Source organism: Madurella fahalii (assembly GCF_045866475.1).
Source record: "Madurella fahalii IFM 68171 DNA, scaffold_2, whole genome shotgun sequence".
Taxonomy (NCBI): Eukaryota; Fungi; Ascomycota; class Sordariomycetes; order Sordariales; genus Madurella; species Madurella fahalii.
In genome coordinates this window covers 4,751,460-4,778,325 of record NW_027263972.1, presented here as the reverse complement: position 1 = coordinate 4,778,325, position 26,866 = coordinate 4,751,460, and the positions used below count along the sequence as shown (strand labels likewise).

Genomic DNA, 26,866 nt, shown 5'->3' with positions numbered 1-26,866 from the left:
GAGGCCGATAGAGGTGGGCCACGGGTCTCGCGCTCCAAGAGGTCGAGGCCGCAACGTCTCAGAAAGAGTCAGTAGACCGGCTTAACAATAGTAACAGGCCGTGATGGGCGGTAGGTGCAAATACACGGTCAGCGGGCAGTCGTTGGCCGGCGCCGAAACACCGAGGGCTGGATGCTTGCGGGCGGCGCAGATGAGCGTAGTCAGCTACGCCGCCCAAGCCTAAGATGCGAGTAGGCGGCCAGCTCGGCCAGTCCAGCCCGATTGTGAAACTGGTAGTTGGGTGTCCGCTGATGAGCGAACTCTCAATATTCAGCATATTTCCACTCAAAGTCCGAGATAGAAGTTAGCCGAGGAGGCGTGTGAGTGAAGCCTCTGAGCCATTGCATCGGACAGACTATGACGAAGACATGCAGCGAAGAAAGGCCAATGATGGAAAACTTGTATCCATGGGGCCAATTGCCTCCGGTGGGGATGGGCAACGCAAACATCTGGGCCTGTGATTACGCTTGAAGTGTCCGTTGGTTGGAGTTGCGTTTTTGATGCTATGCATACGAAGAAAGCAGAGGGCAAAAAAAAAAAAAAAAAAAAAAAAAAAAAGGGAAACGATCAATGACCACGATAGCGTTAACGATAACAACACAACAACCCTTGCTAAGGGCTAGAGAGATAGAGCTACCACCATGATGGACATGCGAAATGGGGGGCAATGGGATCAAGAAAACGGGTTTGCTAAGGTCTGAAGACACTGTCCGTCACAAGCCCGTTGTGTTCTGCCGCTCGCTGATCAAAGCCCAGCAGCAGCAGCACCCCAGCAAGCCCAGCCAACTGGCGGCTTCTGGAAATCTTGGGGGAGGTGGAGATTGCCGGAGCTTTACGGCCAATCACAGCGCCAGATGCCGACAGCGGTCAGAATTTGGGGTCCGCTCGCCAATGGCCCTGTCTTGCCGCAGCAGGCGCATTCCGGCACCCGATTTGTGACGGTCCGCGAGAAGGCGAAGCGAAGCTGGGATTTTCTGTCTCTCGCCAGCATCTGCTCCCGCTCGCTGAGCTTGCCTGAGGCTGTTGAGGCTGGCGAAGGAGCTTGTTTGAAACAAACAAGCGATGACTTCGTCCGTGGTGGACGGCGCCGGCTCTGAATCGCCGGCGCCGCCTGCTTTCTCTCCGCTCACAGACCCTGCCGATCCAGGAAATCGCGAACCTTCCGTCAACGTTGCTCTCGATCATGACGCCGACGGTGTCGACGGCGCTCACGGCAGCTCCAAGCCTGCCATCAACGGCGACATGCCGTCTGCTCTCATCGTCGATACCGAAATACAACAGCAACAGCAACAGCAACAGCAACAGCAACAGCATCCTGTGCCAGCAACCATGGGCAACGGGGACGACGCCATGGATCTCGATGCGACAATGAATCCCACCATGGAGTACGCTGCCAACTCTGGCCTGGATCTCTACCAGCACCCCACGCAGCTCCTCATGGCCCTTGCCCGTCTGTCCGCCGCATCCCAGCCGCAGCAGCAGCACATGGTGCTTCCGCCATCGACCGTCCGCCCCTCCCAGGTCTCGCTCCCGCCCCATGCACTGCTCGACAACTCCCAGACTCCCCTGCAGGCGAGCGACGCAGCCCACGGCGCGCCGCCCGCCGACGCGCCGCTCGAGTCCTTCGCCAGGATCGAGTTCGCCGACAGTGTCTTCCAGATGACGACGTACGCTGTCGTCATCGGTCGTGACCAGCGTGCATTGGAGCAGGCCAGGAAGGACGAGCGACGCCTCGAAGAGTACCAGCGCAGAGTGCGAGAGAATGAAGAGAAGGGCCTGCCCGCTCCATCACCTCCGTCCCAGGACCGGGGCAAGTTCAGCAAGTCGTACGTTAGCGAGGAGGGTGGCATGCTCGGTCCCGAATCGGACGGAGAGGACCAGCCCCGTCCGGCCAAGAGGAGGAAGATGAGCGGCGGCGCCGGGTCCGCCTCGGGCGACTCGCATCAGCAGGAGATGGCGAACGGTGATCAGGTCGTTCAGGAGGACAAGAATCTCACTTTCAACAGGCAGTACGTCTCGCATACGCCCGGAGCAGCCGCTGTTAATCTCAGCGCCCTCCGGCCGTCGCCCTACTATGTCCCGTTCATCGGCATCCACTCTCCCGGGCCGAACATTGCTAGCAGAACAAAGGCCATCTCGAGAGAGCACCTGAGAATCCAGTTCAACCCGAAGGAGGGCGTCTTCGAAGCCATTCCGCTGCACAAGAACGGCTTCTTCTGCGAGGACGTCCACTACAAGGATGAGCCGGTCGTGCTGAGGAGCGGTGACCGTCTCCAGATTAAGGATGTCGACTTTGTCTTCATCATCAACGGCGTCCCGCGCGGCAAGACTGGTGCCGAGGAGTGCATGGACGAGGATGGCACGTCAAGCAGGCGGTACTCGGAAGGGGGCAAGGAGATGAGCTTTGATTTTGAAAGCTCTCACGACGCCGAGAGGCGGAGCACGAGTCCCGAAGAAGTTGCAGTCCAGGCTGCCAAGGATGACAGCGACAGCGAGCTCTCGGAGCCAGCTGAGGACATACCCGAGCCGGATGAGGTGGCAGAGCAACAAGTTATCGAGACCATCGAAAAGGACCCTGAAGAGCAGCCGTCCATCAAACCTGAGATACCGCACGAGTTACTTGCAGATCTACCGCCAATACCTAAGAAACGCGGCCCGGGCCGGCCGCCAAAGAATGGCATCATGTCCAAGAGGGAGGAGAGGCTCCGTAAGAAAGCAGCGCTGGAACTGGCTAAGAAAAACATGCCGCAGCCGCCACCAGGCGACCCGCCTGTTAAGAGGAAGGTCGGTCGGCCACGCAAGCACCCTCTTCCCGAGAATGCCCCGGACAGGCCCGAGAAACGAAAATACAAGCCCCGGAAATCCAAGACTGGCGAAGAGGGCGGCGAAGGCTCCGATCCTGAAAAGGCCGTCAAGGAGAGGAGGCGAGAGAAGCCCAAGACACCACCTCCAGAACTGAAGAAGGAGGATTACACCGAGGAGCAGCTGCAGAAGCCCAACAAGAACTATGGTGTCCTGATAGACGAAGTCTTGTCTGCTGCGCCCGATGGCTTGACGTTAAAGCAGATCTACAAGAGGATCCAAATCAAATATCCCTACTACTACTTCGCAGCTGAGACCAAGGGCTGGGAGAGCAGCGTCCGGCATAACCTCATTGGCAACGATGCCTTCAAGAAGAACGAGGAAACTCACCTCTGGAGTCGCGTTCCTGGTATAGATATTGACGCTGGCAAGAAGCGCAAGGCAGCATCACCGGATCGGTCTTCGTCTTTGCATACCTTTGGCCAGCATTACCCGGCAGCTGCAGCTTCATCCGCCCACATGTTCCACAGCGAAGCCACGCAGCACCAGAGCTACCGTCCCGGCTCCGTGCCCCAGCGCGCCGGGTATCCGCCTGGCCAGGGCCAGGTGAACCTCGGCCAACAAGCGCAGCATCATCCCGGCGCTCAAGGCGTCGGCGCCGCTGCTCAACAAGGACAACGTCAAGCTTATCCTACCGCTGTCCAAGTACCCGGGGCTGCTCAGACAGTTGGCTATACGGATCCGGCTGCAGCACGTCCGCTGCAAGCGAATGCGCAGGCGACAGCGTACTCTTCACCTTACGCATCGAGACCGCCTGCCGCTGCAGTGCAACCTGGCGCCACCCCTCAGGGCGTAACGAGGCAGGGCCTTCCACCTCGCAGCGGACCCAGCCCGCTCAATGGCCTACCTCGCGCCGACGCTCCATCCGCGCATGCAGGCGCACCCGGATCAGTCGGGCCACGACCAGCACAACCGGCGGCGCCAAATGGCAACGAACTCTCTCTCAAGCCAGCTGTCGCGCCGGAGCTGGTCAGGTATGTCACAAACTTCAAGAAGACCGTCACTGAGCAGTTAGCAAAGCGAACAGCGGCAGCCGAGGCGGTTGCCATGTCTGTCATCAACCGTGGCCTTGGACTGACGACGGAAAGCACGGTGCCGAACGAGGAGGAGCTGGAAAAGATTGTGCGCGGAGTATTTGATTCCAGCAGGAAGAACCTGGGCGCCAATCAGTCCCTCCACCCGGGGTTGGTGCAGGCACTTGTGAACTTCAAAGACAACATGGCCAAGACTCTAGAGCCAAGGATGGGGAAGCTCAGCTCGGAGCGCCTGATCCTGTCTGCCGTGGATCGTGTACTTGGGTTTGCCGACACAAGCACAATGCCGGACAGGTTCAAGGAAGCGGAAACCGTCCTGATTCCGGCCATCAAACGTGTAGTCACTGAACACCAAAAGACTGTCGCGGCCGTTGCATCTGCCGGCACGACGCCCGCCCCTAGACCAGCCCCGCCTGCGCCTGCGCCTGCGCAACCGCATGTACCAACAACTGCATATCCAGCCACGTCTGTGAATTCAACCGCGAGGATGCTGCATACGACACAAGCAGCAGCCCATCCTGCCCAGGCAGCCCCTCGTCCTCCTGTTCCGGCACCGGTACCTGCAACAACCAAGCCTACGGCCACGGCTACCCCGGCACAGCAGGCTCCTGTCGCTACTACTCCGGCTCAAGATCCCCCTCAAGATCCCGCTGCTCCTAAGCTCCAAACCCCGGCTCAGGCTTCTGTGTCGGCTACGACCCAAGCACCGGTTCAGGGCGCTGGGCGCACTGAGGTGCCAGCTGCAGTACAGGGTGTGAATCCCCTAGTTCAGACCGCCACGCCCGTCACGACTGCAATTCCATCACAAGCGCCTCAACCACCAGTTCGCCCCCCTGCTTCTACAACGATAGCTTCAACTACACCTCAAGCCCCAGCTCAAGCGCCGGCTGCGGCTGCGGCTTCTATTTCGATCACACCACAACCCCTTTCTCAACCTGCTCCTCCAATGCCGACTGCACCGCAAGCTCTAGGTTCTGGCGGTGCTCTGACCGGACCCGAAACCCGCCCGCAGGTACCCGCATTAGCGACGCCGCAACCTGCGGCTCAACCCTCCACCGCGACCCGGCTGTCAAGTCTAGCTGCGCCGCGAGACAGCAGCCAAGACGCTTCGGTGTCGGGTGCGACGCCAGCTCCAGCCCAGGCGTCTACAAAGAACCCTTCTCCTATTCCAGCCTCGGCTCCGGCCACGGCTCCATCCCAAGCACAGGCTGCAGTGGCTGGGCCCGCTAAATCCCAGGGGCCAGCTCAAACGACGGCTCAGCCTGCGGCAGTACCCAACATGGCCACAGCTACAACTCAAGCTTCGGCCCCACCTCCGACGCCGCCCCCCGCGACGGCCACGACTGCTCGATGACAGGTCACAAAGTTTCCTTGTTGATTTCCAGGCAGAATACCAATGGCGTTAAGGACCCCGTGTGGGAATAAAATCAAAGTGTACGGTAACGACGGCAACTACAGGGCTGCATCACGCACAGTAAGACACGGCGTTTGCAAGCAGTCATGCACTACATCATGACAGCAAGCCAATGACTTTCAGAAATAGAGAATTCACTTCATAGTGTGTTTAGGGGGCCAGTATGTTCCCGGTTCAGTCTCATCCTAGTCGCGATCTGATTTCTCTTTTGTCTTGTTTTCCTTGGAGGTTCGAGCCATGCACAACCTATCTCCTTTTCACGGTATACGATAACTGTAATTCTAATCTTCATAATTTTCTCCGCTTTCCGCTCTGCGATCAATGTAAGCCTGAATAGTTGGCTGGACGTGGAGTTGCGGGATCAATCGAATTGACTTGGAAGTCTATCCCTACCTTGACTACACGCTTTGGAGCAGGTTGGCGTTGTTTCGTGACCGCCAGCATCTTAGAGGATCTGATTGAACCCGAATTCTTGTTGGCGAGACAAGGTTCCGGCCGAAAGAATAAGCTGTTATCTTTTGTGCCAGTCAAAGAAGCAATTGCTATAGTCAGTGTCCACACTGTTACCGTTTCATGATCGAAAATGGGGAAGATCTTGGAGCGAGGAGCGGATGTTGGAGTTGCGGGGTTCTTGGCACTCAGCCTCAATCCCACGCAGCCGTGATCCGGATTGGGCAAGCCGCTGATGTCGCAGCCGAGGTTGGAACTGACGGCGCGAATAACAACAGCTAAATTGACGATCGTTGGCAATTAAAGGAAGACCTCCTGGGTTCGTGGTCTACCTCGACTCTGTACGAGACACAGATTACCAACCGCTACCTACCAGCGCAAGCCACTCTTACGACTTTTACTAGTTTGCAAACTCACCTCTCACTCACCCAAACCTCGCAACCACCATCACCACCATGTCTGACATAACCGCGCTGCCTCCCATCATCCTCTACCACTATCCCTTCTCCCCCTACGCTCGCCGAGTGATATGGTACCTCCGCCTGCGCGGAATCCCCTACACGCAATGCGTAAGTCCCTCCCAGTCTTATACAGACCCAAAGATCGATATATATATATATATATCAACACCACATTAACATCAATAACAACAACAGATCCAACCCCCAATGCTCCCCCGCCCAGACCTCTTCCACCTGGGCATCTCCTACCGGCGCATCCCGCTCCTCTCCATCGGCGGCGACGTCTACCTCGACAGCCGGCTGATCCTCGCCAAGCTAGAGTCTCTTGCCGTCCCGTCCACCGGCGGCAGTAGTCCACCACTACCGCCCCCACTGGGCGCGCACGGAGCGGGGGGGACCGCGGACCGCGCGACCGAGCGGCTCCTCGCGGTGCTGACCACCTCGACCGGCCTGTTCTTCCACGCGGCCAAGCTCCTGCCGGACTCGCTGCCGCTGATGCAGGACCCCAAGTTTGCGCGGGACCGCGCGGATTTCTTTGGCGGCGGCGGCAGCCGCGGCGGGGCGAAGACGGCGGCGGGCCAGGCGCCCGACGTGTCGCCCGCACATGGAGGGGCGGCGGCGGAGGCTGGCGCCGCGGAACGAGCCGCGGTGCGCGCCGAGGCGCTCCGCGAGGTGGTCGCGGTCATGGAGCTCCTCGAGAACACGCTGCTCGCCGACGGGCGGGAGTGGGTGCTAGGCGGCAGCGGCGGCGGCGGGAGTGGGGAGGGCCCGAGGCTGGCGGATATCGAGGCGGTGTGGCCTCTGCACTGGCTGGTGACGCTCCCTGGACCGCCGGCGCTGGACCCCGCACGGGTCTCGAGGGAGAGGTTTCCGAAAGTGTTTGCTTGGATTGAGAGGTTTCAGGCTGCGGTTAGGGAGGCGAGGAAGGGGGAGGTGAGGACTCTGAGTGGGGAGGAGGCGGCGGCGGTTATTAAAACGGCGAGGTCGTTTGAAGGGACGGGGGTCGGGGTGGATGAGACAGAGCCGATTGTACGGGCTTTGGGATTGAGGCAGGGGGATGCGGTCGAGGTGTGGCCTACAGATTCGGGATCGGGGCATCGGGACAGAGGGAGGCTGGTGGGGATAGGAGCAGATGAGGTGGTGTGGGAGACGGAGGCCGGGGTGAGAGTGCATGCGCCGAGGGGAGGGTTCCGGGTGAGGCCGGCGGGGAAGCGGCCCAGCTTGTAGGTTCGTCTCTCGAGATGTTTTGTTCGTGAGTTGTGGTTTGTTTCCTTTTTACGGATCTATATAAACGACCTGGATTGTTTAGTTTATCTGATCAACATGTCTTCCACCGGTGTATTTGCTTATCTATCTCGGCCGAAGAGCAGAAGTGGTAGGCTGCGAGAAGTCTAAATCCGGCAATCATCCTCAGCAAGTGTGTATCAACATACACGTAGCTCAATGGCTGGTGCAATATACGTGCACTCTAGTGTAGTTGCGGCTCCGTGGCGGTTACGTCGGCGGCTCTGCTTCGTAAGCTCAGAAGGGGAAACACGTCCCCTCGGATGTGTATTGGTCAGGTAGTCTACCAATCCCCACCGCGATCTTAGACAGCCTCATTCTTTCGAAAATTGGGTTTAAACGGGGTTGGCAGCGGCATCAATATACTAGATTAGGGATAATTACGTCAAGTTACACCAGACGTTGAGTTTGTCGACTGGGTGGACTTAAAACGACGAAACAGTACAGAGCTGTTTGCGAGGACACTCACTGGTGGGGAGCAAGTTAATACTGTTAAAGTTAGGTACATACAAAGGCCCGGATTAGGGCTGGAACACTCGATCAACTCCGGTGCCGCGGAATGATGATCAAAGTTATTAACCAGCTTACTCGATAGAAAGCACACCGCAGCCAACAGGAGCCCAACAGGGCGCGATGCAAATTGAAATAGGGGCAAAATGGAAGCCAGACCCGGCTCGCGCGCACAGTGTGCGCTCGACCATGGGCGGGGAGTCGGCATGGTCTCCAATCTCATCTCCCCACACAGCTACCGCTCGCTGCCAATCGTCGTTGACGTGATATTCCGGAAGCGGTTGGCTCGAGGCTTGCAAAAGGCCCGGGGTACATTGGGTGACGAGCCTGTGCTTCCCACCCTGTTTGGGTGGCCCTGGTGGCCCTGGGCAAAACGCAGCAAATTTGCAAACGACAAGACATCCACCATTTCTCCATCTAGATGCCACGGTAGACTCCCCCCTCACATGCGCGTTGGGTATTACCACTAGTAGTCTGCTGCTACTCCTTCCCTTTTCTGTGAGAAACCCCCACCAAACGGTTCGCTGGAAACCCAACCCGTGGGCTCTGCCGTGCTGCACGCAGTGGGGACTTTCTGTGCCTCAAGCGCGCGAGCCAAGTGGCGCCTCGTGTGCTCCGAGTGCAGCTAATTTTCATGCATCCTGGAAGTGCGTCATAGGGGCTTGATTGGGTCTGTGGCACCAAAAGACAAACACACGCGCTGGGCCGACAGAATCGACTCGCCTAGATTGCTCTCGACTATACTACACTGCAACTTTGGCACGATTACGGAAACTCCTTCTGGATGCTAGTGGCGCTGCTTCTTTGGAACGGAAGTTTCGGCGAGCCAGAGTGGCCGGACTGGGAATTGGAAAATGGGAACCTGCCGCCACAGTACGAAAACCGTTAGGTTACATGGGCCAGGAAAACATTCCGTGGCCAACCCGTAATCCGAGTTACGTCATCGGCACAGGAAACGGCCGGACAACCACCGCCCACCCCTTCGATTTTCTTTAATCCCATCGCGGTCCCGTCACCGGAATGGGCAAAACAGAATGCGATGTCGATCACAAGCGGTTTGGGCACCACGGGGCAGATCTGGCCCGTTCGGTTGCTGTGTTTCCTGCACAGAGGAAGCAGGGGAAGCAGAGAAAGCAGAGAAAGCAGGGAAGATGTACGTCGAGAGACAAGACGCGGGCGCTGCTAGGGGCACCGCAATCCCGGGGCTGCAAGAACAGATTGCACAGTGCCTGACGCAATCCTCTCACGCGAGGCCGGCACCAAAAAGAGCGGGGGCAGCTGGACCGGGGGGGATAAAACGCGACCTCGCGACGTGATTCGACATGGGCTCATTTGCCACGAGAGCCCCACACACCCGACAATTCACCAGTGGTCCCATACTGCCACGGCGGTGAAGTGACAGGTTTCGTCCGGTTCGGCGGTTCGAGCTCGACGAGCCGCACACCATCCGGTTAGACCACGTTGGGTAAATGTGGTCGATGGGCGTTGAGTCTTATGCCACAAAAACAGGGAGCAGTTGGTTCAGCTGGAGGGGCTTCCGGACACCTGAGATCGAGGCGACGTCGGCAGGTGGGTGTCCTGGGGCTAGAACCATCCCGTAGCGTGAACACCCGGAAAAGCCTTCGCGGGAGGGGCGCCGGAGGTCGTAGCCGGCCAAAGTCGACGGCCAATATCCCGCGGGCTAGAACCCCAGAACGTCAAGGGAGCGGATTGGCTTTGATTCTCCTCCTGGAGACTCGGTTCGAACAAGGCGAGACTGACTCTCAACTAGGGCCACTTCCAAGGCTTACCTCCGGACCTGCATACCAGCGGTATGCGCCGCAGCTGTTTTTGTCACCTGTCCTTGCTCACCAAATTTTGCGATTTGCGCCGTTGTTGGAGACGAGTCGGACATGCAGGGGTTGCTGGCACACAATGCCGTTCGCTTGCTTCTTTCCCCTTTTGCTACAAGCGCAGCCAAAGGGGTGGGGATGGTGCACACAAGCCGGGACACGCCCACACCGTATGGAACACGGTGTCGCCCCACAGGTCCTTCAGAGCTTGATCGATTCAAGATGGGGGCCAGCAGCTGCGGATGTGGTCAGAAAACAGTGGAGCGAGATGTTCGAGAAGGCGCCGCTCTGGGCACGATGAGGGAAAAAGGCGCTCGCACAGGGCGAGAAAAGCCTAGTAAAGTATTTTGTCTGTCTGTCTGTCTCTGTGTGCGTGTGTCTTGTCTGTCAGTTCGTCCACTTTGCTACACATAGGCGACGGCAGAGGAACGGGAGAGGAGCGGGAGACGGGCCGACAGATTGCCTAAGCACTTCAAGAATACACCCCGATGTACTGTAGATGCTATCGTAGCGTGGCTAGGAATGGGGGAAATTCGTACTGTAATCGCCTCTCCCCTCCCACCCAAGTCACCAAAGAGCACACTGTTTTTGATTCTCTCCAGAGCCCAGGCGCTTCTCGCTGGACTCGTCGGTTGCGTGGGTCCTGCCGTGCAGCAGCTTTCGGATTTCTTTGGCTGCTTACCGCAGTAGGCAGCACACGGGCCCCCGGGCCCCACAGGGCGACCCCAGTATTTTTTATTCCCACTTTGCGCCATTCTCTTTTCCCCAACGTCATACCTGACGTCGCTTTCCCCCATTCCCGGTCTTGACCTTCTCTCTTTCCAACCACACGCCTGCACCTAGCAACCACGTCGCGCGCGAGCCAAACTACGTAAGATATTTACGGCCCCTCGAACCCAGACGTCCGCACGGCGAAACAGGCGCTGCTGCAGAATAGCGTAGCAGCATCTTTTTTATGGGCTTTTATGCTTTTGTGACCTCATAGGGTTTTCCTGTCTCTCCAATTTGGCTCCCCACCCCCCGTCGCCTCAGCTGCCGCAGGAAGGCGTCGCAAAAGATTTTGATTGACATCATGGGGCCGCCCGCTGGAGCCGCTGGCCGAGGTGAGGAAAAGTCGCCAAAACAATCCAGCAAGCCATCTCCACCGCGTCAGGGTGAGTGACACCATCCTCGTTTCAATTCAATTCACCACCGTCATTTTGTCATTTCGGGTGGATGAACGTCGTCGCCAACGCCTTCTTCTCTCTGCCAGATGGTCAATCCGATGCCAAACGTGACGGCCCCCTGAAACCCGAACAGTCGTCGTCGTCCAATGCCGAAGCCACCAAACCGCTCGCGCCTCCTCCCCGTCCCGCCCAGAGCCAGCAAGGCAGCAACAGTCCCGACTACTTCTCCAACCCCGTGGGCGGATCGCTAAGTCTGGAGCCAAACCCCTTCGAGCAGTCGTTCGGCGGTGCACCCCCCGAGACGCCCGGTGGCACGAAGCTACCGTCCGTCGCCGCCCTGACATCGCCCTCGTCACTCCTCCCCGGAACCGGCGTCACGCCGTTCCCCTGGGGAGGCGGCTCGCTGCGGACCGGCCCGCTGAGCCCGGCCATGCTCTCGGGGCCGACCAATGACTACTTCAGCGACACGCACCACATCCGCGGCGGCTTCCCGACCCCCAACGAGTCGTCGCTGAGGACGGGGCTGACCCCCGGGGGCAGCGGGTCCATGTTCCCTGCCCCCAGCCCCAACTCGCAGGCTATCTTCGCCCTGGCCGGCGGTACTACTGCGACCCCGGGCACCATCGACTTCCACCGGACCGCTCTTAGCGCCGCCGCCGCCAAGCGAGAGCAAGCCCAGGCGGCGCAACAGCAGTCGCAACCCCCCGCCGCCGTCACGTCGCAGCCGCAAGAAATGAGCAATGGCGCCCAGTCCCTGAAGCCCGAGACGAAGCCTCCGGCTGGCCCGTTCGACCCGCACGACAACGATGCAGCAAACGGGCTTTTCATGTTGGCGCAAGGAAGGAACAGTACTCAGCCCCCTGCTGCCTCCCAATACCCCGTAGTGCCACCCGCCCAGGTGCACGCGCATGCCGTTCCGCCGGCGGCTCCTGCGGTACAGCCCGTCAACGCCGCTCCGCAGATGAACGGCGCTCGTTCGGTCGGGGGAAGCTCAGTACGCGGTGCAAGTGAGGCGGGCAGCGCAGCGTCGGAGGAGAGCGAGGTGACGCGCCCCAATACTCGTGCCAAGGGGAAGCGGAACTCGGCGGGCGCAGCGGCAAACACGCGGCGCAAGGCCGAAGAACCTCCGGCCAAGGCCCCCGCTAGTAAGAAGGCCAAATCGAACGGCACCGCGCCGTCGATCAGCAGCAACGACAACGACCACTCGGAGGATGACAACAAGGGTGGCAAGGACGAAGGCAATAACTCAAAGAGCAAGATGACAGACGAAGAGAAGCGTAGGAATTTCCTGGAACGTAATCGGTATGTTTTATATTACCTTGACGAGAGAGCTGCTTTATGCAACAGGGCGAAGCTAACCGTTCTCTCTCAATGCAGGGTTGCTGCGCTAAAGTGTCGTCAACGCAAGAAGCAGTGGTTAGCTAACCTCCAGAACAAGGTGGAGATGTTTAGCAGTGAGAACGATGCCCTGACGGCGCAAATCACGCAACTGCGAGAAGAAGTAGTCAACCTCAAAACGCTGCTTCTCGCTCACAAGGACTGTCCGGTGTCGCAGCAACAGGGCCTCCATAGTGCGTTCATGCAGCAAGCCATTGAGCCGTTTAACGCACAGCTCAACCCGTACGGGATGGCAGCTCCCATGCCGGGCCAGCCGGTCATGGCCGGCCAGCCTGTCAATCGCCGGTTTTCCTAGTTGACGATGATGATATGGTTGAAAAACGGCGTTTATCACAGGCGGCGTACGACATGGTTCGCCGACATGCTATTTACGGGCGGCCGCATTCCATTTACTTTTTTTTTTTTTTCCTTTCTTTTTTCCGGCAGGCTGTACAGTAACAGGGCTAGGGCGAGTTGGCTTGCTTTCTGGACTGGAGGGGTTTTGTTTCATTCCCAGCCCAGCTTGGCGGTCCTCGTTCCTTGTATGTAATCGGCAACAGGGAGGCATACATCAAAAGCGGCGTTTGGGGGAGTTCTTCGGGCCTGCGTTTTGGCTTTGGGTTTTAGTTTGCTCTGGCTTTGGGGATGGAAATGGGAGGAAGGAAGCAAGGAAAGGAAGGGCGTTTGTTCGCAACGGGGTCGGGAGGGTTTTTATGCCATGTCACGCCGGGGTTGGCCGGGGTAGAAGAAGGGATGCGAAGCGACGCGAGAGCGCGCTTTCGTGCTGAGCGGACGATGAGATCTCCTTGGCCTCTTTCTTGCGTGTGTCGTTGTAGTTGTACAAGTAGCCCGTAAAGAGGCAACGAGATGGGCTGCTGCTGCTGCTGCTGCTGCTGCTGATGATGATGATTGATAGCTGTGCTTTGCTTGCATTGCCATTTTGCGATGAATAAAGCACGGAACAGATATGAATGTCAGTATATCTCAATTCTGGCTGCAGCATTGTGGGAAGAATGTACTTCTAGGATAACCACCATCAAATTTGGTCAACCGGCAGCAGATGGTAGTGTACTACGCAGCACATTGATCTGGGACCATGCATTTATAAAAGAACATGATAAGACTGGTAAGTTCTGGTTTACTGGAACGCACTACCGCGTTATCACCTGATGTGTTCTTTTTAACTGCACAGCCAGAGATCGGAAGGTGCATCGACATGCGCATCGACATGCTCATCGACAGGCGCATCGACAGGCGACTATTGGGTTTGTCTTGTGCGAAAGAGGACGTTCTCTGGCAGCCTTGACGTGGCGCGTGGCCCGAGCGTTCTGGGCAGCCACATTCTGGGGGCCGTTCGGGTAAACAAACGGGGCGCTGCTTCCGGTCGCGATGCGGCAGAGCAGCCCACTTTCGCAGGGCACATTCTGAGACCAGGATCAATCTACTCGCCCAACCAGCATCTCTTGGTCGATATTTTCGCCATTTCCCTCGCCCCCGGTCGCTCGAAGCGGAGGATAACGCGAAGTGGCTCGGTCCTTGAGGCTGGAAACCCGAATTGACGCGTCCGACCGCCCGCCCGCATCTGCTCCCGTGGTCCTCCCGCACCTAGCAATTCAGACTTGGAAAGCGACGCGCCGTGCCAGCGTTTGCGTCGTCCTGCCGCGACACACCGCGCAGCGCAGTCCGCCGTCGCGAGCTTGGCTCGTGTAGCCTGCAATCGCCAAACACCGCATTCATGCGCCGACCGCCCCGCCATCATCCATGACTACTCTCGTACGGACCCGCCAGCCGCTACAAGTCCTGAGCATGAACAACCAGCCGGAGCGACGGTACAGTAAACGCCTCGCGGGTACGTCGCTACCCATCCTGCCGTCACCGCCGTCGCCAGAGAAGAGTCGGCAATTGGGCCCGCAGCTCGCGGCAGGGACGAACAAGAGGAAGAAAAAGGATGCTGACATGCTCGCTGCAGCCGCAGCAGTCTACGACGAACAAGATGGCGACTTCCTGTTTACGCGCGGGTCAAAGAGGGTCAAGACAGCGCCGACGCCCGAGGCGGATGAGCTCGATCCTGAGCCGACACCGGCACCTGCCCCTTCGAAAAGGAGTGTAGGAAGACCGCCAAAGGGGGGGACAAGGGGACGCGCCTCACCCCCAGCACCTGCGCAATCACGATCAGCAACATCAGCAGCAGCAACAACGACGACGACGACGGCAACGGCGACGACGACAGCGAGGAGGGCATCAAAAAGGAAGTCAAGTCTAGCCGCAGCGCCAGTACCGCAGGAAGAGGAGCCCCCGGCACCCAAGCCTAAGGCGCGACGAAAAGCACGCGAACCGCCTGAAAAGCAACCGCAGCAACAAAGACGGCAAGCAAATGGCGCGCGCCAAGCTGAGGCATACGAAGGTGACTACGACCAACCGAACCTTGTAGGTGGCAGGGAGGAGGAAACGCCAAGGCCAGACGTATCCGGGACATCTTCAGGCACGCAATCGCAAATGATTGCCCTCCCTTTTAGCGACACGCCCATCATCAACCGCAACAAGGAGTTTCGCAAAAAGGGCGGGGCGAGCGGCAGCCGGCGCAGTAGTCTGGGCGTGCGTGGGCGGCGGGCCAGTTCGCTGATGGACAATGGGCAGAGCGCGCTGCCGCACCGCGAGGTCGACCCTTCCGAGTTCTACAAGTATATCTCGGCCGACGGGCTGAGCGAGCCGCGGCGGATGAAGCAGCTGCTGATATGGTGCGGCGAGAGGGCGCTTAGTGAGAAGCCCCCGCATGGGACGTATGGGTCAAGCGCGGTGCTTGGGGGTGAGTGGACGGACCAACTGGCTGGCATCTATGCCTGAGGAGGGGTTTGCTGACAAGGGGTTGTGTAGCACGCGCGATACAAGACCAGCTGCTCAAGGACTTTGGGGCGAGGTCAGAGTTCTCGGACTGGTTCTCCCGAGAAGACGTGCCCAAGCCGCCAGTCCCGGTGGTCTTGAAACCGAACCCGCGAAACGTCGATTACGACGCCAAAATCGCCGAGCTAGAGGCCAAGATTGAGCGGTACGCGCCCACCACTCCTCTGTCGTTCGAACTCATTCGTACTAACCCGCATGCCAGATTAAAAGCGCAAAAGAAGGCCTGGCAGGCGATCGCCAAACCCCTCCCTACCGTCCCTCCCCTCTTCCCCGAATACTCTTCCGCCGACAACAATAGCAACCACCCCCCCGACCCTCGAAAAGCGCCTTTACCGGACCCCTCCCTCCTCGACGAATCCGAATCGAAGATCCTCTCCTCGCTCACCAACCCAGACACGGCGTTTGGGTCCTTCAAAAGGCAGGTCCGCTCCCGCCTGCAGAACCTGCAGTCCGATCTCGAGTTCAAGGTGGACTTGTTGGCGGATAGCGTGCACAAGCTTGACATGCGCGTAGTTACGGCCGGCAGAGAGGCGGATGCAGTGCTGAAGTTGAGTGCCGATAGGTTGAGGGAGAGGGAAGAGAGGGAGAAGCGCGCGGTAGGGACACAGGGGGTGGGGGTGATGGAGGTCCTGAGGAGTCTAGGGAGGATTCTACCGCCAGAAGGAGGAGGCCTGGCATGATGTGGGGAGGGGAGGGATGATAATGACTTGCTTTGGGCTTTTGAACTTGGCCCTCGGTATTGTGGGACGGTGCTGCGTTGTTGAAGTTTTATTTTTTTCCTTTTTGGCGGGAAAGCATAGCAGTGTTCATTTGTGGCGGCGTTGGATTCGAGACGGATGGCTGGGGGCATTCGGGTAGGATGGATGGACATTCAGATTCCCCCCCTTTTTTCCCTCTCTCTCTCCCCATATAAGCAGCGAAGATGGCAAAAGAGGACATAGCATGTGCGGAGTAACACGTCGACAGCAAAGACAGGATGATATATACCCCATGAACCAACCACCAGCGCAAGAATCTTACTCTCTATTCTTTGTTTTGCCCAGTTCACTTTTTGATCGGTTCCTGGCCCTTTCCCCCTTTATAACAAGCAACACTTTGCACTTTTACAGTAAAATACAAACCTCCCCTCCCCACCCCCCTTCCCACAATCATCGTACACAGCCCCCTTACGTGTATACAAATTTTGTAGAGCACCCTCTATTTATATTCCTCCAGCGCAGGCATGAACCCCATCCCACCCTTCCCCGCGCCCCGCCGTCCCTCAACGTGCGCCCGCAGCATCCTCAGCACCTCGCTATCCTTCCACCGCGCCGGCACCGGCCGGTACGCCGGCTTGAACGTCCCCACCGTCTGTGCCCACTCCCCGGGGCGCGGGCTCGGTTGCGTCGCGGGGTCCTCCTGCCCAGCTTTCTTCCCACCGTCTTCGGAGGCTGCTGCTGCTGCTGTTGTTGTTGATGATGTTGATGATGGTGATGATGATGCTTCGGGGGAAGAAGAAGAAGAGGAGGAGGAAGGGTCTTGCTGCGTGGCCCAGTAGTAAATGTCCCAGTCGTTCTCGTCCAGGAACAGATCGTACTCGGCCAGCTGGCGGGGCGTCATGGTGGACAGGTGGGCCGAGGCGAAGGTGGAGAGGAGGAGGTCCGACTCGAGCGTGCCGCGCTTGCGGGATTGGTCTGCCCCGCGGGTTCATTTGTTAGCGAATTGATCTATGTGTTTATGTGCGCGTGCGTGTATGTGCATGTGCATGTGTATGTGTATGTGTATGTGTATGTGTATGTGTATGTGTATGTGTATGTGTATGTGTAAGTGGGTGAGTAGGACGAGAGAGCGGGGGGGGGGGGGGGGGGGGAAACGGCGTACAGAGGAGACGGGCGCGCATGGTCGCTGGGTCTTCGCCTACCCTGCGCAGCGGCTCGATTCGGAACTTGGCGCCTTGGAGCTCGCCCACTTCGAGGTCGCGCGAGGGGTGGTCTGAAGGGGAGGAGCTGCTATTGTTACTGCTGCTGCTCTCGAAGCGTCTGGGGACTAGTCGGAAGGTGGAGGCGAGTGGTTGTCGCGCGCACGCCGCAAGGGCGCGGGTCGCTGGGCGGAGGGAGGCCATGGCTCGTTATGCTCTCCTTTATCCCCTTGCGACTTGGGGTACTTTGGGTGCAATGGTAGAAGTCGGTGCTGACTAGGCCGATGGAGGAGGAAAGATGATAGTGATGGATTTGTCACGGCGCCGGGCTCCGTTTGCTTGGCATGGAGCTTGGCTGGGCCGAGGCCGAAAAACCTATCGGTGACCACCCGAATTTGCCGGGCCGTGATGCTCCGGCCGATCGGGTCATCTCGCGACAGAAATAGGACCTTACATACAAAAAAATGGCAAAACGGCATACTGTCTGCGTCATGGATCCTACACAACTGAAACGCAAGAGTTGCAGTGTGCGATTTTCCATACCAACCAACCTCCGAAAATACAACCCATGTACAGTACACCAGAGATCTCATAATTCCATGCTTGCCCCGCGTAACAGTTCGTGTAAGAGCTCGCAAAAACTCCTGTCCCCTTTGTAAAGCCACAGTCTAGGAACCAGTCGTCGCCAGCCCAGCCATTAGATAAGATGCTTTGACCTGAAGTATGCTCGCAGGTACATGATTTGCCACGCCCACAGCGCAATCAGCAGGAACGTGGTGCCAAAGCCGAACAGCTTGACGCGCGTGTTGGTGCTTTCGTTGGTGTCGCGCAGCTTCTGCTCGCGCGTCCGCAGATAGTCCATCTCGTTGACGATCTCGGCCACCATCTCCTCGATGCGCCGCAGCTCCGTCTCGACCGGCTTCAGCTTCTCCGTTGCCTGGATGGCCGACCAGTCCTTAGCGTCGGCGCCAATGTCGATGTCCAACTCAATGTGCCGGTACGGGTGTTCGACGTATCGCGCTGCACGACTGTCAGTTTCGGGGGGCTGGATGTAAAAGGGGAAGACTGGTGGAACTAACAGCCTGTCAGGATGTTTTCAAAGCACACGTCGAAAGAGCCGTCAAAGTGCGAGGTGAAGACGGTGCGCTGCTCGCCGGCGATGTCCTTGGGCTTGCCGTACTCGTTCCCTGCCGCGTCCGTGATCTGTCGTGGAACATCAGTTGGCTGTGTCGGACACTTCAGTGTGCATTCACAGCACTCACGTGCATGTTGAGCTGCATTCCATCGCCCCGGTGGCCGTCGACGATGGCCGTGACGACGACCAGCATGTCCCGGGACACAAAGTTCCGTATGCAGCGGCGCGACTGCTTGTCGTGGCCATTGCCCGCCTGAATGTCGAACTTGAGCGCCTGGGAGCCAACTGCCAGCAGCAGCATCAAGCCGCAGAGGTGCTGCAGCAGCGATCGTACGCGAGCCATGGTCGATCGCTGTGTCTGGAGTGTAGCGACGGTGAGGGTGGGATTGCGTGTGATGGCAGAGCAGGCGACGCAGTTTCGACCAAACGGCCATCTGGCGCCTTCCCCCTGGCTGCTGTGGGCCCCCCCCCTTCACAAAGGAACCAATCAAGGTCGAGCCGGCCGATTACAATCAGCCTTGCAGCCCCACTTCTACGACCGCGTCGAATCCTCAGCCTCGCCGAGCTTTGGTCTTTTTCTAGTGTGGTCGCCATCTCCAAACTCACAGCTCCCGCCTCCATAAATCCGAGAGAGAGCAAATACCATAACCCTCAACCCTCAACGATCACAGTTCGGCGCATTGTCATCAGTCGCGCCAGCATCACCGCCAAGATGCCGAAATGTAGGCGCTCTTTCCCCTCGTTTTGCCAGTTCGCGTCGCTAACCACAACAAATCCCAGTCTTTTGCGACTACTGCGATGTCTACCTCACGCACGACTCAATGAGCGTGCGTAAAGCCCACAACAACGGCCGCAACCACCTGCGCAACGTAGTCGACTACTACCAACGTACGTCCACGTCCCCTTCCTCATATCCTCTCCCCGCATCCATCCAGCTAATCAAGGTCGTGATAATCAAATAGAAATCGGCCACGAAAAAGCCCAGTCCGTCATCGACTCCATCACCTCGTCGTACGCCGCCGAAGGCCAAGCCCACGCCAACCCCATGCTCCCGCACAACCAGCCTGGCGGCGGCCTCGGCCCCGGCGGCTTCCCCCATCCCCCCATGCCGGGCGTAGCCATGCCGGGGGGCGTCCCGCCACCCTTCCCGCCAGGGGGGATCCCGCCGTTCCCCCCGCCGTTCCCGCTCCCCGGCATGCCCGGCGCGCCTCCGTTCCCTGGCGCTGCTGCCGGAGCGCCGGGCGCGGCGGGGGCGAGCCCCGCTGCCGGTGGTCCCCCGGGCGGTGCTGGAGCCCCGCCGTTCCCCCCGCCGTTTCCCTTCCCGCCGAACGCAGCCGGCCCTGGTGCGCCTGGTGCGCCGCCGTTTCCGATTCCCGGGTTTCCCCCGCCGGCTGCTGGGGCTGCTGCTGCTGGTGGTGCCGGGGGTAGGGGAGGACCGCCACCACCGTTCCCGCCGCCTGGTGGGCTGCCATTCCCTCCGCCGCCTGGGGGTTTTCCGCCTTTCCCGCCTCCTCCGGGAGCGGGTGGGTTTCCGGGAGGGGAGAAGAGGTGAGGTTTGGGAGGGAAGGGGAGGGATGGCATGGGAGGTAAAGTAATTTGCGAGGTGTAACGATTGTGGATCGGCTATGGGCTTGTTTTATTAGCTTGGGCTCGTTAAGAGTGCGGCGCACTGCGACGGCGTAATGGCGTTTTCTGGGAGATGGCATCAGGGAACTAATACCTTCCGAAAAGCGCAGCATGAGATAAGTGATGCGTTTTTACTTGTCGATATCACATACCCGCTTGGCACATACCGAAAGCGTTGACGGCACCTTTCAGCTGTGTAATGGGACCTACGGAGGATGGTGATAGCAAAGCAAGATGCACAGCAGGGCTTTCCCCCCTATCCATCAACCCCGTGGAGCAACTGGCAACCGGCAAGACAGCGTCCTCTCATAGATGAGTAACCAAAACAATCATAACTCTTAAAAAGTCTTCGTGGTATCATCGTGAGCAAGATTTGTTGGTCTACAAAATACACAGGCTCGCCAGGCGTCATAGCAAATGGCATGATACGTTTCCGTCATTCCCCGTCTTCTTTCCGTTCCGCCGAGCAAAGTAAACAGATCCACCTCCCGGCCAAATGAAATTCGTCTGCGGCTATTGTCACAGCAAAGACGCCGCACTTCATATCCCGATCTTGACGCTGCCGCACATACCAGAAAACGCCTCCGCTCATGAAAAGCACACACGCAATATCTAGGCTCCCTGAGCCCAGTAGCAAACCAGCGAACATGGCCCCGCATGATCTCGTTATAGACAGATAGACAGTCAGACAGGTAATGGAAAGGTAAGAAAAATGGCATCAACAAAGGGTAGAGATCCTCATCGCGCTCGTTATAAATCCCCCCGATATGCCGTAGTAAAAATAGGGGAAGAAAAAGAAAAGGAAAACACACCGCCTGTTATCGTGAAAAGGACGTGAGCGTCACTCCCGCCGACAACAGCTTCTCTAAAACTGCTGCGGCTTCGGCTGCCCGTTGGCACCTCGGTAGGCCCTTTCCCCTCTCGTCCTGATAACATCATCGACCCCATCCCTGACCTCCCTCGGCCTGCTAATCATCCGCCTTAGCTCCTGGGTCCGCTTCTCCCTTCGCTTCTCACTCAGCCTGCGCGGGATATTGATCTTGTCGCCCAAGGCGGGGAGAAAACCGCCCCCCTTGTCCTTGCCTGCCTCAGCAGCACCAGCCCAAACTCCGACACCAACATCATTCAGTCTCGATGGACTCCGCCTAGACCTGACGCTGAGCGAGCGCCAGATGCTGGCATACCGCCGTTCATACCGCCCTTCGCGACCCTGCGGCTCCTGGTGTTCGGGCGCCGTATACGGCCGCCCATCATCCTCCGGCGGGGAGATCCGCGTTAGGGACTCCATGCTCCTCCGGAACTTCATCACCCGCAGGTTGCCGCTCGGGGTCCGTCGAATCGTCCGGCGATCCGTCGCGTCGTGTTCCGTCGCGGGGTAGTACCGGTCGTGATGATCGTCGCGGAGCGGCAATATGGCAAACGTCCTCTTGAGCCGCGCGCTCAAGCTGCGGCGGGGCAGCGCCGGCCGGTTGTCGATGGGTGGGTATTTGTACGTGCGCTCCTCCGCGGGGTCGTCCTCCATCCAGCCATCGTCGTCTTCTTCCTCGGAATCTTCGTCCTCGATGTAGGAAGGCCTCCAGAAAGGATGGAGCCTAGACTCGTCCGGAGGCGCGTCGTCCGCGGTGGAGCGCCGTTTCAGTCTGGGTCTCCTACCTCCATCGTCGTCTAGCCAATCGCCCGGACGTCTCCTGATATTCCTCGAGAGCGACAAGGTCCGGGTGAGGAGCCCCACTGGCCGAGCGGGAGAGGGCCCGTACTCGGACGTGCGGCGACGGGTCAGAGTCCGTCGAAGGAGAGACAGGCTTCGTTTCGGCTTCTCCTGCGTCATTTCGTAGTAGTTGCCCAGCTGCCGTTCCTTTTCTACTGTGGGCGTCAAGCCCGACGGTGTGGCGGGTATGAAGTTGATGGCTGGCGGCTTGGGAGGCTCCGGGGGCGCCCTAGGATTCCTCAAGGGGGAGTCAACATCGTCCACAGAGAACTTCTGCGGCGGCGTGGCAGGGACGCTGTCATTCGCAACGTTGATCTTAATCTCCGGCCCCAACAACGTCTTGGGCTGCTCCAGCGAGGAGCTCTCTGACGGTTTTGTAGAGTGGTCAACAAGCATGACAGATTTGCTTTGGTGCGGATATATGTTGACAGCCAGGGCTTCGGAAACTTCGGCATGAGACGTCCCCGTGGTTTCCACCGATGCCACGGAAAAGGGCGTGTTGTGCACAGACAACCTTTTCCCCGAGACCGAATCATCGTACCCATCACCTCCGAGCCCGTAGCCGTGCTCTTCAGGCGCATCATGGGCAACGTGGCCGCGGCTGGACTGAGAAGGCCGCTCCTCAACCAGATCATGGCGTTCGTCTCGAGCATGCTGGACGAGCACGGTTGGTTGGTCCGCTTCAACCAGAAGCGGCGGGGGTTGGCGGTCTATCCTTTTCCAGTCGCGCGGTTTCTCGCCGCTTGCAGAAGGCTGGTTTCGGCTGTAGAGTTTGTCAAGCTCTCGGCTAGCTTTCTGCAAGGCCTGATGGGCCTGTTGCGCATGTAAGGTATTGTGAGCCTTCATACTTTCTGCAGTTAAAGAGCCGGTTCTCGACGCGTTTCGGCTTGTGGGAGCAGAGAGAGAGGAGGACCGGGTGGGGATCACGGGTGGGAAGTCCATTGTCCGCTCATCCCCTGCCCGAGAGCCATCGGACTCGGAAAGTGCTCGGCTCCGACGGTGAGACCTTTCGAAGTGAGGAACTCCGTCCTTGCTCTTGGGCGTCTGGGAAAGGTGGGCGGAGCTGAGGCTCTGGCTTCGCTGAGATCTCCGACTGCTCGTCGACCTCAAAGACGGCGGTCTGTTGTTAGCCCCGATTGAGGATCGACGATCGGGGACCACGACAACCGGTATACCGCCGCTCTTCCACACCTCGCGGCGAGCTGTGCGGCTAGAAATCGAGTTGCAGGTCGCCGTTGAAGCATGGCTTTGGCGCGCGACATCGCTGACTCTGGACTCCGCTGGGTTCAGTCGGCGGTGGCCATCAACGGCTGTTGAGACAGATGTCGGCGCGGAACTCGACGGAGATACCTCTGAACCAGAATCTCGCAAAGTGCTCTGCTTCCTCACGTGCCGCAAGGTCTTGCGTCGCTGGGGAGCCGTTTCCACAAGAATAGCCTCCACTACCGTCGAAGCGGTCGATCTGGTGGACATGACCGAGGATCGCTTGTAATCAACGCTGCTAGATGAGTCGGAATGCGAAGGAACGGCTTGGTTTGGCAGCCTGTCAGAGACGACCCGGCGCGAAGAATAGAGCACTGGGCTCTCCTGCAGAGACGTAGAGCGCAGCGCCTTAGTGGCGTTGGTTGGTGTCGCCGTCATGTCGTCAATGGTTTCTCTGCGGGCCTCCCTTGAAACAGTTGGCCGTTTCTTTCTGACAGTTACATTTCTCCAGAGATTGTCGTCCCACTGCTCCTCTACCTCGCTAGCCCCAGTTTCCCCGCTCGCCCACTCCCCATCAAATGTGTTGAACTCCCCCGTTGTCCTCGGCGTCAAATCGTCCGAGGGATTCGACTCGAGCCCCAGCCCCAAGCCCACAGTTCGAGGCCCTCTCGGCTCCCTGCTGAGCTGGCGGACGGTGGTCTGCGACGTTTTCGCCGACGGCAATATCGGGCGCAGCGTCAACCTCCCATCGTCGTCATCGGACGAGTAAGGGTTCTCCCGCGCTGTCCTGAACGACTCGGTCCTCGAGTCGGTCGTGTTTTTGGACGGTATCCTGTCGTTTATCGACGGGCGGCTCTGAGTTTGATGGGCAGCGGCGCCGGGGGGGGTTCGATCTGGGGTCAAATTCGGCGTTGGTGGCGTCTGCTGGTTTGGGGGAGTGACCGGCGGACGCGACGGGATGTTGTCTTTGCTGCGCGACGGGCCGCTGGTGCATGTGGGCCCCGAGAGATCAGTAGGATGGCTCGACGAGGACGTCCGCGAATGTGCCGGCGGCGTGGGCGGAGGTTCCGGTCCTCTTCCGGTTCGCCTCGTCTGGCGGACGTAAGGGCTAGAAGCCGGCGACCCGCCGCTCTGCGACAAGGACGCGTCGCTCCCCAGACCATAGTTCCACAAGCCTGACCGCTGCAGATCGTCCCTCCGCGGATGTGGAAGAGTCTTGTGCTTTTTGAACATGCGCGGTTGGCTGCCTAGGCCGTCTGCATCCAGGCCGAACGCATAGTTCGCATGGGATGAGCCCATGTTGGGCACCACGAGCCTCAAATCGGCTCCCGCCGTCATTGGAACCGAGGTGCACGAGCCGGCGGCCCCAAGAGGCAGGTCCTGGTCACGTTTTAGTGTCGAGCGGAGGAAGAAGGCCGCGGCAGGGGTATTTGCATATTGGTGAGGACGATGCAGCGATCACGACCGAAGATTGGGCGGTGGGGTGACGACAAGAGAGATGGTCCTCAGATGCAGCAGATGCTCGATTTCACGGTTTGGGAAACGCCACTGCAGAATTTCATGCGCTGGGCGAGGACGCGGGCTCGCGACCTGAGAGCTATCGAGGCAGCGCCTGGCGGGCTATCTGAGACATCGACAAGTGGCAGGCAGTCGGGCCCTTGTGCGGCTGCTGAGTGGTCGTGCAGCGGTCCTGGAGGCTGGCGCAGGTGGCAGGAATCGCTGCTGTCATGTCCGGTCTGGCGCGAAAAGACCCTCTTTCGCCTCCGAATGGTTGCGGCGAATTACCAATCACACCGTCACTCGCGGGGGCGCAGGTTTGACGGCAAGATCGCGTTTCTCAAAACACCAAGATCTGGGAGCACGATGGCCGACAAGGCGCTCCGGTGCGTGCGGGGCATATGATCAACCGAGAGACCGGGGTTTTGCAGCGCGTGCCCGCGTCTGGAACAATGCGCACACCTGTCTCCCAAGAGGAGGGAGTATCACCGCGGAATGAGCTGCAGAAGGGATGGGATGGAAGCACAGAAGCGCTCGGCGCCGTGAATGGCAGACTGGGCGGCCGAACTGGCGGGCTGGGATGGCACTCCGGAATGGCCAGCCGCGATTGGTCAAGGCCTCACGCACCGACCGAATAGGCTGGCTGGGAAGCCTCCTTGCCCAGGGCCCCAGCCTGGACAACTCTGCTATTACAGGGCACGTCGGCCCCAATCCCTCGCCAAGTCGACGGGGAATTGCCACTGCCCGGTGCCCACTGATAGGCACTGGTGTCGAGTGTGGCCCTGTCAATCCCGTCATCCATTTTCCGCTGCGCTTCCATCCCATCACCAAGATGGCCCAAGTAGCGAAACTGTCAATGAGTTCTCCTCCCCTTGCTTCATCAGCTGTCTCAGAAGAAGCAGCATTGGGCGCCGTCCACCCCCGACCCGTCTCGTCAGAATACCGCAGGCGGGTGTTGGTACCAGCTGCAGTGTATTGCAGGTGATATGCTGCATCAGTGTCGGCCGAGGCATTTCTGGGCTCCGTCGCTGGAGGCTCGGTGCAGAACAATCAGGACGCTCGCCGAATCAGCTCAGGAGAATGCTGCCTAGCCCCTCGAGGCCCGCAGAACGTGCAGCACGGCCAGAACGAATCATCGACTGATGTCTCCTGCTTTGCCGAGTGACCTCACCAGCCAAGCAGGGATGACCATTTCAGCAGGCCTGTCTTTATTTGCTCGTCGCAGTGTCCTTTTCACAGTTTATTTTAGGTCCTCAGCATCCAATGCTGGCAGCTCAAGGTTTGTCGACAATTTTACAGATTTTTATTTCCTTTGCGGGTTTCCGCAGCAAGTCTCTGCCAACGGCCCTAATCCACGACGCATTGGCGCGGATTCTATTTCGAGTCTCTTTTGGCTGTCTCAGAACCACGTGTCCGAGCCGATCTGTCATTCTCCGGGACGAGACGAAGCCGCCTCGAGTCCGAGATCTACACGGACCCCGGACATGTGGGTCCCCATTAACTGGGCCGGTCGGTCGGGTCTCCCTCTCATCAATAGCCGCCCGATGCCAATATTTGGGCCAACGTCCATTCTTCCATCCAGGCAGATATTTCCCTCGTTTCTTTTGTCGGCGGATGAGATGGGTGTGATCGCCGTGCCAAATTGGAGACGACTTGAGACAAAGTTGTCATCAGACTCCAACACCCGGTGGTCATGGGACTCTGTTCAATCAGTCCTCAAGGCGTGACCCCGCATCCCGCCCACAGAGTGTGTGTGGTTCAAACGGTCTTTGCAACCCATCGGTTGCAAGTCTTGGTGGATAGTTCCGACTGTAACTTAGCCAACGAGCAAGATCAGAGATCCAGCGGTAGATGGTCTTCGGCTAAAGAGTACTCCCGAGCAACCTAACGCCGCCGTCAAACGGGGTCCCTCCCCCCCCCCCCCCGCCCCGAACTACGCGCCAACCGTCACAAACAACCTCCGCGCTCCCCGTTCTTTACCCCCTCACCGCCGAAACGCCGCTCTCAAACCTTCTTTGCGGCACAACTTCCCAACAAAGATCCACAGCATTCGGATCAAGGGCCGCTGGTCTAGTGGTATGATTCTCGCTTAGGGATAACCCGAGCATTCTGCGAGAGGTCCCGGGTTCAATCCCCGGGTGGCCCCCTGAAAGCTGTATCCTTTTTTCCAGACCATATATTGGTGGTGATTTAGCTCTATTTGGCATATTTTGTGTCCTGGATGAGAAAATGCTTATATGCAGGAAAATTTAGCATATCGTTAGCGTCAGTGTTTGGGCCACTAGAATCCCCATGAGGCATGGACTCGGCTTGTTAATGATTAATTGCATCTTTTTTCTGAGGCTGTTTCTGAATACTGGAGTTCAATTGGAACTAACTTAGTGTTTTCGAGATGGTTTCGGCCAGACTACGTATAGGCTTAGGGTTGAAATAAAGAAGCCATCGCTTCTGGACTCGTGCTCTTAAACAC

General features: G+C 58.6%; 8 protein-coding genes and 1 non-coding gene across 9 annotated transcripts; 6 read left to right on the top strand and 3 right to left on the bottom strand.

Moving 5' to 3' along the window:
* Nucleotides 1-1,101: 1,101 nt before the first annotated feature.
* MFIFM68171_04148 (uncharacterized protein) lies at nt 1,102-5,289 on the top strand (the record flags this gene model as incomplete). The annotated part of the gene is made up of 1 exon (XM_071059568.1): nt 1,102-5,289. The coding sequence occupies one exon, from the start codon at nt 1,102-1,104 to the stop codon at nt 5,287-5,289; it is 4,188 nt and encodes a 1,395-aa protein (XP_070915669.1).
* Nucleotides 5,290-6,254: 965 nt separating this feature from the next.
* MFIFM68171_04147 (uncharacterized protein) lies at nt 6,255-7,487 on the top strand (the record flags this gene model as incomplete). The annotated part of the gene is made up of 2 exons (XM_071059567.1): nt 6,255-6,368; nt 6,456-7,487. The coding sequence occupies 2 exons, from the start codon at nt 6,255-6,257 to the stop codon at nt 7,485-7,487; spliced, it is 1,146 nt and encodes a 381-aa protein (XP_070915668.1).
* Nucleotides 7,488-10,958: 3,471 nt separating this feature from the next.
* On the top strand, nt 10,959-12,745 carry SKO1 (Transcription factor; the record flags this gene model as incomplete). Its single annotated transcript, XM_071059566.1, has 3 exons — nt 10,959-11,040; nt 11,139-12,354; nt 12,430-12,745. The coding sequence occupies 3 exons, from the start codon at nt 10,959-10,961 to the stop codon at nt 12,743-12,745; spliced, it is 1,614 nt and encodes a 537-aa protein (XP_070915667.1).
* Nucleotides 12,746-14,190: 1,445 nt separating this feature from the next.
* On the top strand, nt 14,191-16,010 carry MFIFM68171_04145 (uncharacterized protein; the record flags this gene model as incomplete). Its single annotated transcript, XM_071059565.1, has 4 exons — nt 14,191-14,278; nt 14,399-15,235; nt 15,304-15,475; nt 15,533-16,010. 4 exons carry the CDS (start codon nt 14,191-14,193, stop codon nt 16,008-16,010), a joined length of 1,575 nt encoding a protein of 524 aa, XP_070915666.1.
* Nucleotides 16,011-16,527: 517 nt separating this feature from the next.
* emi5 (Succinate dehydrogenase assembly factor 2 mitochondrial) lies at nt 16,528-17,431 on the bottom strand (the record flags this gene model as incomplete). Its single annotated transcript, XM_071059564.1, has 2 exons — nt 16,528-17,003; nt 17,191-17,431. The coding sequence occupies 2 exons, from the start codon at nt 17,429-17,431 to the stop codon at nt 16,528-16,530; spliced, it is 717 nt and encodes a 238-aa protein (XP_070915665.1).
* Nucleotides 17,432-17,924: 493 nt separating this feature from the next.
* Nucleotides 17,925-18,705, bottom strand: ERV25 (vesicle coat component; the record flags this gene model as incomplete). Its single annotated transcript, XM_071059563.1, has 3 exons — nt 17,925-18,247; nt 18,307-18,430; nt 18,490-18,705. 3 exons carry the CDS (start codon nt 18,703-18,705, stop codon nt 17,925-17,927), a joined length of 663 nt encoding a protein of 220 aa, XP_070915664.1.
* A 369-nt stretch (nt 18,706-19,074) lies between these two features.
* Nucleotides 19,075-19,914, top strand: YHC1 (U1 small nuclear ribonucleoprotein C; the record flags this gene model as incomplete). Its single annotated transcript, XM_071059562.1, has 3 exons — nt 19,075-19,084; nt 19,143-19,250; nt 19,325-19,914. 3 exons carry the CDS (start codon nt 19,075-19,077, stop codon nt 19,912-19,914), a joined length of 708 nt encoding a protein of 235 aa, XP_070915663.1.
* Nucleotides 19,915-20,853: 939 nt separating this feature from the next.
* Nucleotides 20,854-24,237, bottom strand: MFIFM68171_04141 (uncharacterized protein; the record flags this gene model as incomplete). Its single annotated transcript, XM_071059561.1, has 1 exon — nt 20,854-24,237. One exon carries the CDS (start codon nt 24,235-24,237, stop codon nt 20,854-20,856), a length of 3,384 nt encoding a protein of 1,127 aa, XP_070915662.1.
* Nucleotides 24,238-26,455: 2,218 nt separating this feature from the next.
* Nucleotides 26,456-26,542, top strand: MFIFM68171_t61. Its single transcript is given in 2 exon segments — nt 26,456-26,491; nt 26,507-26,542. It is a non-coding gene; the product is annotated as a tRNA-Pro (tRNA).
* Nucleotides 26,543-26,866: the final 324 nt, after the last annotated feature.